The sequence below is a fragment of the Mustela lutreola genome, chromosome 8 (genome assembly GCF_030435805.1).
Source record: "Mustela lutreola isolate mMusLut2 chromosome 8, mMusLut2.pri, whole genome shotgun sequence".
Taxonomy (NCBI): Eukaryota; Metazoa; Chordata; class Mammalia; order Carnivora; family Mustelidae; genus Mustela; species Mustela lutreola.
This window is the reverse complement of record NC_081297.1, coordinates 46,695,555-46,710,948: the sequence shown is the minus strand read 5'-3', so window position 1 is coordinate 46,710,948 and position 15,394 is coordinate 46,695,555. Positions and strand designations below refer to the sequence as shown.

Below are 15,394 nucleotides of genomic sequence, written 5' to 3'. Positions count from 1 at the left end.
TAATGCTCATTTAACTGGCTGAGCCACTGAGGCATCCCAGGGAAGGCTCTTTAAATTAGAATTAATAACAGAGAGGAATTCACACAGAGAATTTGAGAAAAACACCAGGGAAGAAAGTAGAACTGTTAACTTCAGTGTGATTTGTGCAAGTCTTTTCCCAGTTTCCTCATCTGTACAATTATGAGTTAGACTCATCATCAGAATTCTCAAGCATCTGTTTCTCTGACATCTCTGCCCATCTCCAACGAGCTGTAAATATTTGGAACAGTCACTTGTCCTCTCTGAGCTGGCATTTAAAATGGATTAAATGCAAGAACTCTGCTCAGTCAGCCTACCAGAAGTCCTTCCGCATCAATTCTCCACTCTTCAAACCTCTTTCAACCCTTGACTTTTGCTGCTCCCAAAGCCCATCCCCAATTAAACCAAGGTCCCTTGGCAATCCAAACTTGGCCCACCCTACCTGGAATCCCGGGTGTCTGGGATGCTGCGGTTGAAAGGCAACAGGTTACTGAGGTAAACGTTGTAACCAAACTTCTGGAAAAGGTCCCCAGCCTTTTTCTGCTGGACCTCAGAAAGATCCTTAACCCACTGCCTGAAAAGCTGTGAGTTTGGGAAGAGTATCTCTTTGGGTTTGTGCTTCCTGGTCTCCCTTGCTTTGACTTTCAATGACTTTTCAATAGGATGTTCATATTTCAGCCTCACTGCTGCATGGTCCACGTTTTCTTCTTGCTTCATGGCTGATTTCATACTTTCTTCTGTAAGTGAAGGGTGGGGGAGACAATATTCCAGATAATCCTGGGCATTGATTTCTATCCATATTTTCTTTAAATGGCTTTCCTCTTCAAAATCTAAAATGTGCTATCTCTTGTCCCAGGGGATGCAGTATGTCAAGAGAATTTGTCAGAGCCATGCAAGGCTGACGTGACCAGGTGTGCACTAGAATATACGTCTCCTAAACGTTTATCAGAGCTTATCTATCCTGAGCCCCACACCATTAAAGCTTCTTTAGAAACCGTGACCTGAGAAATAGATTGATAAAGAGCTAATATTTTTCAGAATAAGGCCCAAGAAACATTTATATCAGAATTGTCATGATTATTTTAAAATGGAGGTATTCAGGCTTATCCCTAAATCAAATAAATCAGAATCATAGAGTCAAGTAGAATTAGGGGAAAGAGAAGTTACAGGATCTGCATTTTTAACAAAATCAGGGAATAATTCCTCAATACAAGGAAATTTGAGAAACATCATACTACACTATCAGTGGCCAACAAAAGCAGATCTATTTCAACTTTCACCATTACCCACCATTCCCTTCACTTATATATTTGATTTGCCAAGAACTTTTTTTTATTTCTGTTCAGCGTAACAGTATTCATTGTTTTTGCAAACACCCAGTGCTCAAAGCAATCTGTGCCCTCCTTAATACCCACCACCTGGCTCCCCCAACCTCCCCTCCCCCGCCCCTTCAAAACCCTCAGATTGTTTTTCAGAGTGCATAGTCTCTCTGGCTCACCTCCCTTTCCAATTTCCCTCAACTCCCTTCTCCTCTCTAACTCCCCATGTTCTCCATGTTGTTATGCTCCGCAAATAAGTGAAACCATATGATAATTGAATCTCTCTGCTTGACTTATTTCACTCAGCATAATCTCTTCTAGTCCCGTCCATGTGGCTACAAAAGTTGGGTATTCATCCTTTCTGATGAAGGCATAATACTCCATAGTGTATATGGACCACATCTTCCTTATCCATTCATCCACTGAAGGGCATCTTGGTTCTTTCCACAGTTTGGTGACCGTGGCCATTGCTGCTATAAACATTGGGGTACAGATGGCCCTTCTTTTCACTACATCTGTATCTCTGGGGTAAATACCCAGTAGTGAAATTGCAGGGTCATAGGGAAGCTCTATTTTTAATTTCTTGAGGAATCTCCACACTGTTTTCCAAAGAGGCTGCACCAACTTGCATTCCCACCAATAGTGTAAGAGGGGTCCCCCATTTCTCCACATCCCCTCCAACACATGTTGTTTCCTGTCTTGCTAATTTTGGCCATTCTAAGTGGTGTAAGGTGGTATCCCAATGTGGTTTTGATTTGAATCTCCCTGATGGCTAGTGATGATGAACATTTTTTCATGTGTCTGATAGCCATTTGTATGTCTTCATTGGAGAAGTCTCTGTTCATATCTTCTGCCCATTTTTTTTTGATATGATTATCTGTTTTGTGTGTGTTGAGTTTGAGGAGTTCTTTATAGATCCTGGATATCAACCTTTTGTCTGTACTGTCATTTGCAAATATCTTCTCCCATTCTGTGGGTAGCCTTTTTGTTTTGTTGACTGTTTCCTTTGCTGTGCAGAAGCTTTTGATTTTGATGAAGTCCCAAAAGTTCATTTTTGCTTTTGTTTCCTTTGCCTTTGGAGACATATCTTGAAAGAAGTTGCTGTGGCTGATATCGAAGAGGTTACTGCCTATGTTCTCCTCTAGGATTCTGATGGATTCCTGTCTCACGATGAGGTATTTTATCCATTTTGAGTTTATCTTTGTGTACAGTGTAAGAGGGTGGTCGATTTTCATTCTTCTACATATAGCTGTCCAATTTTCCCAGCATCATTTATTGAAGAGACTGTCTTTTTTCCACTGTATATTTATTCCTGCTTTGTCCAAGATTATTTGACCATAGAGTTGAGGGTCTATATCTGGGCTCTCTACTCTGTTTCACTGGTCTATGTGTCTGTTTTTATGCCAGTACCATGCTTTCTTGGGGATCACAGCTTTGTAGTAAAGCTTGAAACCAGGTAACGTGATGCTGCCAGTTTTATTTTTGTTTTTCAACATTTCCTTAACAATTCGGGGTCTCTTCTGGTTCCATACAAATTTTAGGATTATTTGCTCCAGCTCTTTGAAAATATACCGGTGGAATTTTGATCAGAATGGCATTAAAAGTATAGACTACTCTAGGCAGTATAGACATTTTAACAATGCTTATTCTTCCAATCCAAGAGCATGGAATGGTCTTCCATCATTTTGTGTCCTCTTCAATTTCTTTCATGAGTGTTCTGTAGTTCCTCGAGTACAGATCCTTTACCTCTTTGGTTAGGTTTATTCCCAGGTATTTTATGGTTCTTGGTGCTATAGTAAATGGAATCGATTCTCTAATTTCCCTTTCTGTATTTCCATTGTTAGTGTATGAGAAAGTCACTGATTTCTGTACATTGACTTTGTATCCTGCCACGTTGCTGAATTGTTGTATGAGTTCTAGTAGTTTGGGGGTGGAGTCTTTTGGGTTTTCCATATAAAGAATCATGTCATCTGCAAAGAGAGCGAGTTTGACTTCTTCATTGCCAATCTGGATACCTTTTATTTCTCTTTGTTTTCTGATTGCTGTTGCTAGGACTTCTAATACTATGTTGAACAAGAGTGGTGAGAGTGGGCATCGTGTTCCTGATCTCAGCGGGGAAGACTGCAAGCTTGTTGCCATTGAGGATGATATTTGCTGTGGGTCTTTCATAGATAGATTTTATGGAGTTCAGGAATGTTCCCTGTATCCCTATATTTTGAAGCGTTTTAATCAGGAACGGATGCTGGATTTTGTCAAATGCTTTTTCTGCATCAATTGAGAGGACCATGTGGTTCTTTTCTCTTCTCATATTAATTAGTTCTATCACACTGATTGATTTGCAAATGTTGAACCATCCTTGTAGCCCAGGGATGAATCCCCCCTGTCATGGTGGATAATCTTTTTAATGTGCTTGGATCCTGTTTGCTAGGATCTTGTTGAGAATCTTAGCATCCATATTCATCAGTGATATTGGTCTGAAATTCTCCTTTTTGGTGTGGTCTTTGCCTGGTTTGGGGATCAGGGTAATGCTGGCTTCATAAAAAGAGTCTGGAAGTTTTCCTTCTGCTTCAATATTTTGAAACAGCCTCAGGAGAATAGATATTATTTCTTCTTTGAAAGTTTGGTAGAATTCCCCAGGGAATCCGTCAGGTCCTGGGCTCTTGTTTTTTGGGAGGTTTTTGATCACTGCTTCAATCTCGTTACTAGGTATCGGTCTATTCAGGTTGTCGATTTCTTCCTGGTTCAATTTTGGGAGTTTATAGTTTTCCAGGAATGCATCCATTTCACCTAGGTTGCTTAATTATTGGCATATAACTGTTGATAATAACTTCTGATGATTGTTTCTACATCCTTGGTGTTAGTTGTCATCTCTCCCTTTTCATTCATAATTTTATTAATTTGAACTTTCTCTCTTTTCTTTTGGATTAGTGTGGCCAATGGTTTATTGACCTTATTGATTCTTTCAAAAAACCAGCTTCTAGTTTCATTGATGTGTTCTACTGTACCTCTAGCTTCTACCTCATTGATCTCTGCTCTGATCTTAATTATTTCTCTTCTTATGTGTGGAGTTGGTTTGATTTGTTGTTGATTCTCCAGTTCTTTAAGGTGTAGAAACAGCTGGTGTATTCTGAATTTTTTAATTTTTTGAGGGAGGCTTGGATGGCTATGTATTTCTCCGTTAGGACCACCTTTGTTGTATCCCATAGGTTTTGGACCAAAGTGTCTTCATTCTCATTGGTTTTCATGAATTGTTTAAGTTCTTCTTTGATCTCCTGGTTGATTCAAGCATTCTTAACCAAGGTGGTCTTTAGCTTCCAGGTGTTTGAGTTCCCTCGGAACATTTCCTTGTGATTGAGCTCCAGTTTCAAAGCAGGAATATGCAGGAAATAATCTCAATCTTTTGATATCAGTTGAGTCCTGATTTGTGACCCAATATGTGGTCTATTCTGGAGAAGGTTCCATGTGCACTTGAGAAGAATGAGTATTCTGTTGTTTTAGGGTGGAATGTTCTGTATATATCTATGAGGTCCATCTGGTCCAATGTGTCATTCAATGCTCTTCCTTCTTTATTGGTTTTCTGCTTCGATGATCTATTACTGAGAGATTGCCAAGAACTTTTTTTTAAATTTTATTTATTTATTTGACAGAGAGTGAGAGAGAACACAAGCAGGCAGAGCAGCAGATTGCCAAGAAATTTTAAATTGGCCTTGAACCCTTCTTCCCTTCATCCTTGTCTGCCTGTCTTCTGTTTTCTCCTTGCCACAGTCATTTGTTTATTTATTCATTATTAATAATGTCTGCATGCCAGGTACATGGAATAGAGTGGTAAGATATTCTATAATAAACACTCACTAAACCAGCCCTTGTGAAACTTGCCTTCCAGAAACTTGTATCACAATAAAATATAATGAATCTTATGAAAGAGGATGTAGACAGTGCTATGGAACCTTGTCCCTCTCCCTTCATCTTGTTTTGCCCTTTTCCTCCAGTCTCCATATAAATTCTTCCTTTTGTTTCTACTGTCTGTCCTTCTATCTATCCCTTGGTCTCACCCTGAACTCTAACAATGGTCAGTTCACATTACAGAAGAGATTTTGCCCATCTCCAACGCCCATGTTCACGCACTCTCATGTCTGTGCAGTCACTTCCCTAATCACACTTTCAACACTTCCCTTCAGGGGCACAATCATTAGATCCCTGTTACTTGGGGGCAGAGGAAAGACAGCTGCTTCCCCTCAAGGGAGTCAGATCCTGAGACACATAAATTCAGAGCCATTAGAGTTTCATGGTGATCCAGAATAAAAAACCCCAGAAAAAAAAATTTTTTTAAACCCCCAGAATTAGTGTGAAGAAGTTAAAATTTGGTAAATCTGGAGGGCATCCTGCCATGTTGAATAAGTCAGACAGAGAAAGACAATTACTATATGATCCCATTTATATGTGGAATCTAAAAAAGGGGGGGTGGAGAATGAGCTCATAGGTACAAATAACAGGTTGGTGATTGAGAGAGGCAAGGGATAGGGGTGTGTGTGAAATGGGTAAAGGGCATCAAAGGTTACAAACCTCCCTAGTTATAAAATAAATAAGTTATGGGATATAATGTACAACATGGTGACTATAGTTAATCCTGTATTTGCATATAAAATTTTCTAACTATGTGATGATGCATGTTAACTAGATTTATTATGGTGATTATTTTATAATATATGCAAATATTGAACCATTATGTTGTATACCTGAAGTTAACATAATGCTAGATGCCAGTTATACCTCAACTTAGGAGAGAGGTTAAAATGTGATACATATCACTTTACAGAATATTTTCTGCATATATTTTACAACAATATGAGATCCAGCAGGTAACCTCTCATCTCCATTTACAAGTCAGAGTCTGTGGTTGAGAGAGATAAGCACTTGTTGATCACGGCCAGATCAAGGTTTTATCTTATGTCCTCTAACAAGTCCCCATTAATTCCTCATAGAAGCTCACATCAACATGGAAAGGAGGCCATTGCCTCAGGGTTTATCACATTTGTTTAACAGCTCCTGCCACACAAAGGTCTAAGGACAGACTGTGCCTAGTTATTCCTGAGCCTCCCAGGGATTTTTATATGGAGACTATATGGAGACTCACTCTCCCCGCCTACATGCACATACCTATGATCATGTGTGTGTGTGTGTGTGTGCATTTACTTTACACACACCTCTCACATAGATACATCCTGCTCCACTCCCCTCAACTGCTTGCTCTTATTCCTACTAATTCTCACTTACCTACCATTTGGAGGGATAGAATTCAATATCAGATGCTTAAATGAGCATTGAGAAATAAGAATTTGATTGCTCAACTCAACACCCAAAGAACAAATAATCCAATCAAGAAATGGGGAGAAGTCATGAACAGACATTTCTGCAAATAAGACATCCAGCTGGCCAGCAGACACATGAAAAAGTGCTCCACATCCCTCAGCATCAGGGAAATACAAATCAAAACCACAATAAGATATCCCCTCACACCAGTCAGAATGGCTAAAATTAACAAGTCAGGAAATGACAGATGCTGGTGAGGATGTGGAGAAAGGGGAACCCTACTACACTGTTGGTGTGAATGCAAGCTGGTGCAACCACTCTGGAAAACAGCTTGGAGGTTTCTCAAAATGTTGAAAATAGAACTACCCTACGACCCAGCAATTGCACTACTGGGTATTTACCCTAAAGATACAAACCTAGTGATCTGAAGGGGCACGTGCACCCAAATGTTTATAGCAGCAATGTCTACAATAGCCAAACTATGGAAAGAACCTAGATGCCCATCAACAGATAAATGGATAAAGAAGATGTGATATATATACACAATGGAATATTATGCAGCCATCAAAAGAAATGAAATCTTGCCATTTGCAACAACGTGGATGGAACTAGAGGGTATCATGCTTAGCGAAATAAGTCAATCAGAGAAAGACAACTATGATCTCCCTGATATGAGGAAGTGGAGATGCAACATGGGAGGTTAAGGGGGTAGGAGAAGAATGAATGAAACAAGATGGGATTGGAAGGAGACAAACCATAAGTGACTCTTAATCTCACAAAACAAACTGAGGGTGGGGGGAGGGAGTTTGGGAGAGGGGGGTGGGGTTATGGACATTGGGGAGGGTATGTGCTATGGTGAGTGCTGTGAAGTGTGTAAACCTGGCGAGTCACAGACCTGTACCCCTGGGGATAAAAATACATTATATGTTTATAAAAAATAAATTTTTTTTTAAAAATTAAAAAAAAAGAATGTGATTGCTCATCCATTATTTCTTCCATGCCCTTTTTCTAAGTGTCCCTTAGACACACACACACACACACACACACACACACACACCATCCCTCCAAGTTAATGTTATGAACTTACTCAGATGCTGTAAATCCACCTCAACATGAGAGAGTCTCTTTATCCCTGTCCTGTTCCATTCAGGCAAAAGCAAATGAAGCTGTTTTTGGTGATTTCCCCAAACCGACATCTGTAATGTCCTCTGGGTATAAAACACCAGGAGGACATCGATGGCAATAATCAGAGCTAGCCCAATGCAGAACATTTTTAGGACATTTCTCCTGGGTATCATGTCCGGCCTCTGAAACTGTCTCTTCCTGAGAGTGAACGTGTCACTGCCCAGGTTAGCTAAGGATCACAATCAGCAGAGCTCTGTCTCTGCCGGCTTCTGCCTGCTAAGCCAGATGTTCTTTGACTGGAAAGCTGTCGCAAACTGCCTGGCTTCTTCCTGAGCAGTGTCAAGTGTGTGGAGTGTGCCTGGGGCAACCACCCAATGACTAGGAGGTTACCTACCTGGGCACACCTTGCACTGTCTTAGAAGTCAGGTTAATGTTTGCCCCTGGAGCTACCTCAGGCTGTGGTGGTGGAGGTTTTTATCTCCCTGTTTTGTTTCATTTCATTTTATTTTTAAATTTCTTTTCAGTGTTCCAGAATTCATTGTTTATGTACCACACCCAGTGTTCCACGCAATATGTGCCCTAAATAATACCCACCTTCCACCCCCATACCCTCCAAAACCCTCAGTTTGTTTCTTAATGTCTACAGTCTCTTGTGATTCATCTCCCCCTCCAATTCCCCCCAATTCACTTCTCCTCTCCATCTCCCCATGTCCTCCATGTTATTCCTTATGCTCCACAAATTAGCAAAACCATATGATAGTTGACTCTCTCTGTTTGGCTGATTTCACTCAGCATAATCTCTTCCAGCCCCATTCATGTTGATACAAAAGTTGGTTATTCATCCTTTCTGATGGAGGCATAATACTCCATAGTATATATAGACCACATCTTCTTTATCCATTCATCCATTTAAGGGCATCTTTGTTCTTTCCACAGTTTGGTGACCATGGCCATAGCTGCTTTGAACATTGGGGTACAGATGGCCCTTCTTTTCACTACATCTGTATCTTTGGGGTAAATACCCAGTAGTACAATTGCAGGGTCTTGGGAAGCTCTATTTTTAATTTCTTAAGGAATCTCGGTACTGTTTTCCAAAGTGGCCTTACCAACTTGCATTCCCAACAACAGTGTAAGAGGGTACCCCTTTCTCCACACCCTCTCCAACACATGTTGTTTACTGTCTTGTTATTTTTGGCCATTCTAACTGTGTAAGGCGGTATGTCAATGTGGTTTTGATCTGAATCTCCCTAATGGCTAGTGATGATGAACATTTTTTCATGTGTCTGATAGCCATTTGTATGTCTTCATTGGAGAAGTGTCTGTTCATGTATTCTGCCCATTTTTTTTGACATGATTATCTTTTGTGTGTGTTGAATTTGAAGAGTTCTTTATAGATCTTGGATATCAGCTCTTTGTCTGTACTGTCATTTGTGAATATCTTCTCCCATTCGTGGGTTGCCTTTTTGTTTTCGTGACTGTTTCCTTTGCTGTGCAGAAGCTTTTGATTTTGATGAAGTCCCAAAATTTCATTTTTGCTTTTGTTTCCTTTGACTTTGGAGACATATCTTGAAAGAAGTTGCTGCAGCCATTGTTGAAGAGTTTACTGCCTATATTCTCCTCTAGGATTTTGACAGATTCCTGCCTCATGTTGAGGTCTTTTATCCATTTTGAGTTTATCTTTGTGTATGGTGTAAGAGAATGGTTGAGTTTCATTCTTCTAAATATAGCTGTCCAGTTTACCCAGCACCATTTATTGAAGAGACTGTCTTTTTTCCACTGCACATTTTTTCCTGCTTGGCTAAAGATTATTTGACCATAAAGTTGGGGGTCCATATCTGGACTCTCTACTCTATTTCACCGGTCCATGTTTCTCATTGTTCCCTTCATATTCTCAGACCACAATGCTTTGAAACTGGTACCTAACCACAAAAAAAGTTCAGAAGGAATTCAAACACCTGGAAGCTAAAGACTACCTTGGTTAAGAATGCTTGGATCAACCAGGAAATCGATGAAGAACTTAAACAATTCATGGAAACCAATGAGAATGAAGACACGTCGCTCCAAAACCTATGCGATACAGCAAAGGGGGTTCTAAGGGGGAAATACATAGCCATCCAAGCCTCCCTCAAAAAAAAATTGAAAAAAAAAAAAAAAAGCAGAATACACCAGCTCTCTTTACACCTTAAAGAACTGGTGAATCAACAATAAATTAAGCCAACCCCATTCACAAATCAATCAATGTGATAGAACAAATTAATAAGATAAGAGAGAAGAACCACATGGTCCTCTCAATTGATGCAGAAAAAGCATTTGACAAAATCCAGCATCCGTTCCTGATTAAAACGCTTCAAAATATAGGGATACAGGGAACATTCCTGAACTCCATAAAATCTATCTATGAAAGACCCACAGCAAATATCATCCTCAATGGCAACAAGCTTGCAGTCTTCCCCGCTGAGATCAGGAACACGATGCCCACTCTCACCACTCTTGTTCAACATAGTATTAGAAGTCCTAGCAACAGCAATCAGAAAACAAAGAGAAATAAAAGGTATCCAAATTGGCAATGAAGAAGTCAAACTCGCTCTCTTTGCAGATGACATGATTCTTTATATGGAAAACCCAAAAGACTCCACCCCCAAACTACTAGAACTCATACAACAATTCAGCAACGTGGCAGGATACAAAGTCAATGTACAGAAATCAGTGGCATTCTTATACACTAACAATGGAAATACAGAAAGGGAAATTAGAGAATCGATTCCATTTACTATAGCACCAAGAACCATAAGATACCTGGGAATAAACCTAACCAAAGAGGTAAAGGATCTGTACTTGAGGAACTACAGAACACTCATGAAAGAAATTGAAGAAGACACAAAAAGATGGAAGACCATTCCATGCTCTTGGATTGGAAGAATAAGCATTGTTAAAATGTCTATACTGCCTAGAGTAGTCTATACTTTTAATGCCATTCTGATCAAAATTCCACCGGTATATTTTCAAAGAGCTGGAGCAAATAATCCTAAAATTTGTATGGAACCAGAAGAGACCCCGAATTGTTAAGGAAATGTTGAAAAACAAAAATAAAACTGGCAGCATCACGTTACCTGGTTTCAAGATTTACTACAAAGCTGTGATCCCCAAGAAAGCATGGTACTGGCATAAAAACAGACACATAGACCAGTGAAACAGAGTAGAGAGCCCAGATATAGACCCTCAACTCTATGGTCAAATAATCTTGGACAAAGCAGGAATAAATATACAGTGGAAAAAAGACAGTCTCTTCAATAAATGATGCTGGGAAAATTGGACAGCTATATGTAGAAGAATGAAAATCGACCACCCTCTTACACTGTACACAAAGATAAACTCAAAATGGATAAAATACCTCATCGTGAGACAGGAATCCATCAGAATCCTAGAGGAGAACATAGGCAGTAACCTCTTCGATATCAGCCACAGCAACTTCTTTCAAGATATGTCTCCAAAGGCAAAGGAAACAAAAGCAAAAATGAACTTTTGGGACTTCATCAAAATCAAAAGCTTCTGCACAGCAAAGGAAACAGTCAACAAAACAAAAAGGCTACCCACAGAATGGGAGAAGATATTTGCAAATGACAGTACAGACAAAAGGTTGATATCCAGGATCTATAAAGAACTCCTCAAACTCAACACACACAAAACAGATAATCATATCAAAAAAATGGGCAGAAGATATGAACAGAGACTTCTCCAATGAAGACATACAAATGGCTATCAGACACATGAAAAAATGTTCATCATCACTAGCCATCAGGGAGATTCAAATCAAAACCACATTGGGATACCACCTTACACCACTTAGAATGGCCAAAATTAGCAAGACAGGAAACAACATGTGTTGGAGGGGATGTGGAGAAATGGGGGACCCCTCTTACACTATTGGTGGGAATGCAAGTTGGTGCAGCCTCTTTGGAAAACAGTGTGGAGATTCCTCAAGAAATTATAAATAGAGCTTCCCTATGACCCTGCAATTGCACTACTGGGTATTTACCCCAGAGATACAGATGTAGTGAAAAGAAGGGCCATCTGTACCCCAATGTTTATAGCAGCAATGGCCACGGTCACCAAACTGTGGAAAGAACCAAGATGCCCTTCAATGGACGAATGGATAAGGAAGATGTGGTCCATATACACTATGGAGTATTATGCCTTCATCAGAAAGGATGAATACCCAACTTTTGTAGCCACATGGACGGGACTAGAAGAGATTATGCTGAGTGAAATAAGTCAAGCAGAGAGATTCAATTATCATATGGTTTCACTTATTTGCGGAGCATAACAACATGGAGAACATGGGGAGTTAGAGAGGAGAAGGGAGTTGAGGGAAATTGGAAAGGGTGGTGAGCCAGAGAGACTATGGACTCTGAAAAACAATCTGAGGGTTTTGAAGGGGAGGGGGGTGGGAGGTTGGGGGAATCAGGTGGTGGGTATTTGAGAGGACACGGATTGCATAGAGCACTGGGTGTGGTGCAAAAACAATGAATACTGTTATGGTGAAAATAAATTTTTAAAAAATTAAGCCAACCCAACACACAAGAAGGGAAGTAATCGAGATTAGAACAGGGGCGCCTGGTGGCTCAGTGGGTTAAAGTTTCTGCCTTTGGCTCAGGTCACGATCCCAGCGTCCTGGGATCGAGCCCCGCATCAGGCTCTCTGCTCCGTAGGGAGCCTGCTTCCTCCCCTCTCTCTGCTTGCCTCTCTGCCTACTTGTGATCTCTCTGTGTCAAATAAATAAAATCTTTAAAAAAAAATTAGAGCAGAGATCAGTGAGATAGAAACTGGAAATACAGTAGAACACATCAATTAAACTAGAAGCCAGTTTTTTGAAAGAATCAATAAGATCAGTAAACCATTTCTCACACTAACCCAAAAGAAAAAAGAGACGACCCAAATTAATAAAATTATGAATGAAAAGGGAGAAATCATGACTAACACCAAGGAAATAGAAACAATCATCAGAAATTATTATCAACAGTTATATACCAACAAGTTAAGCAACCTAGACAAAATGGATGCATTCCTGGAAACCTATAAACTTCCAAAACTGAATCAGGAAGAAACTGACAACCTGAACAGACTAATATCTAGTAATGAGATTAAAGCAGTGATCAAAAACCTCACAAAAAATCAAGAATTCTACCAAACATTCTTGGAATTCTTGAAATTCTACCAAGCATTCAAAGAAGAAATAATACCTATTCTCCTGAAGCTGTTTCAAAATATTGAAGCAGAAGGAAAACTTCCAGACTCTTTTTATGAAGCCAGCATTACCCTGATCCCCAAACCAGGCAAAGACCACACCAAAAATGAGAATTTCAGACCAATATCACTGATGAATATGGATGCTAAGATTCTCTACAAGATCCTAGCTAATAGAATCCAACAGCACATTAAAAAGATTATCCACCATGACCAGGTGGGATTTATCCCTGGGTTGCAAGGATGGTTCAACATTCACAAATTAATCAATGGGATAGAAAAAAAATCAATAAGAGAAGAGAGAAGAACCACAGGGTCCTCTCAATTGATGCAGAAAAAAAAAAATGGGCAAAATCCAGCATCCGTTCCTGATTAAAACACTTCAAAGTATAGGGATAGAGGAAACATTCCTGAACTTCATAAAATCTATCCATGAAAAACCCACAGCGAATATTATCCTCAATGGGGAAAAGCTGACAGCCTTCCCTTTGAGATCAGGAACACGACAAGGATGTCCACTCTTGCCACTCTTGTTCAAGATATTATTAGAAGTCCTAGCAACAGCAATCAGACAACAAAGAGAAATAAAAGGTATTCAAATTGGCAATGAAGAAGTCAAACTCTCTCTCTTCACAGATGACATGGTACTTAAAATGGAAAACCCAAAAGACTCCACCCCCAAACTACTAGACCCATACAGCAATTCAGTAATGTGGCAGGATACAAAATCAATGCACAGAAATCAATTGCTTTCTTATACACTAACAATGAAAATACAGAAGGGGAAATGAGAGCATTGATTCCATTTATTATAGTATCAAGAACCATAAGATACCTGGGAATAAACCTAACCAAAGAGGTAAAGGATCTGTACTCGAGGAACTACAGAACACTCATAAAAGAAATTTAAGAAGACGCAAAAAGATGGAAGGCTATTCCATGCTCTTGAATCAGAAGAATAATCATTGTTAAAATGTCTATACTGCCTAGAGCAATCTATACCTTCAATGATATTCCGATCAAAATTCCACCGGCATTTTTTAAATGCCGGTGGAATTTTAGGAGCAAACAATCCTAAAATTTATATGGAACCAGAAGAGACCCTGAATTGCTAAGGAAATGTTGAAAAAGAAAAACAAAACTGGGAGCATCATGTTGCCTAATTTCAAGCTTTACTACAAAGCTGTGATCCCCAAGACAGCAAGGTACTGGCACAAAAGCAGACACATAGACCAGTGGAATGGACTAGAGAGCCCAGATATGGGCCCTCAACTTTATTTCATTTTGTTTTTTAATGCTTCCTCTCTCTCTGGTAAAATTACTCTCTGAAAGGGCATAAAGTATAGGAGATAAATACTATGAAAAAAGAATCTACAAAATGGGGAGCTTCCTCACTATGTGTTTTTGAAACACAAGAATCTCATCTCAGATGTCTTTTTATCTAACACTACAGGGTCTTGAACATATTAGATGTGCAGCAAATGCTAGTTCAACATACTTGAGGAAAGACTGTCCTGCCAGATCTACCTAGGAACAGATGGATGAGTTGGAAGCAGTCCCTGGGAGTTAGCCCAGGGGATGGTCATGCTATACTGGTGCCACTCTCCTCTTGTCATCTGCACAGTTCCGTACAACATGGTTCTACTCTGCCTCAGCTCCCAGTAATTCTTCTGCTTCCACACTTCACATTCACTCTATGTTTGGACAAATCACCTAATAATAATCATTATTGTTAAATAAATACTTCATATTGCTCCCCAGAGCCAAAAATCCAAAGTTGTAATTCTGCTGTTAGGTCTCTCCATAATCATATCTCCCACCCCATCCCAGTCCCTTGAACTCTTTACTAGGTTCCCAAACATGGGATATGTAGACAAAAGCTGAAGTATACATGTGTATTAAAGTGAAGAAATGTGGATTTTGGAAAATTAAGTACAATGAAAAAGAACAAAATGTAAAGTAATCAGGTAGGGTTTTTTAGTTTGTTTGTTTTTTATCATCAAAATCTTTCCCATGCTCTCACCCACAAATTGGAGTAAAAAATGAATTAAAAATGCATGATCATTTCAATTTCTGGCATGAAATAGTGTAGATCCATTAATCTCTACTCCACCCCCACAAAGAGCAGCTAAAAACTCTGGACATTAACATACATGAAAGGAAGACAAAAGTGGGAAGAATGGCTGGAGATCTTGGAGCTGATGAACAGCAGCAGTAAGTCCTGTGTTTTCTTTCTCCTAATGTATCTTACCCTGGATGCTGGAGAAGTTGTTAAACCGTAAATATTAATAAGAGAAGACAATAAAAACCCCCAAGAAAAGCCTGCTCTCTCTAGCCAAAGGAACAGGAAAGGGAGAGCCCAGTAAGAAAAAAAAAAA

General features: G+C 39.6%; 1 protein-coding gene across 1 annotated transcript in view; it reads right to left on the bottom strand.

Moving 5' to 3' along the window:
- GALNT8 (polypeptide N-acetylgalactosaminyltransferase 8) overlaps positions 1-7,945 on the bottom strand; it is a 42,699-nt gene extending 34,754 nt beyond the window's left edge. Inside the window, 2 exon segments of the mRNA XM_059187460.1 lie at positions 461-755; positions 7,735-7,945. Of these exon segments, the coding sequence (XP_059043443.1) occupies positions 461-755; positions 7,735-7,945 (506 nt within the window).
- Positions 7,946-15,394: the final 7,449 nt, after the last annotated feature.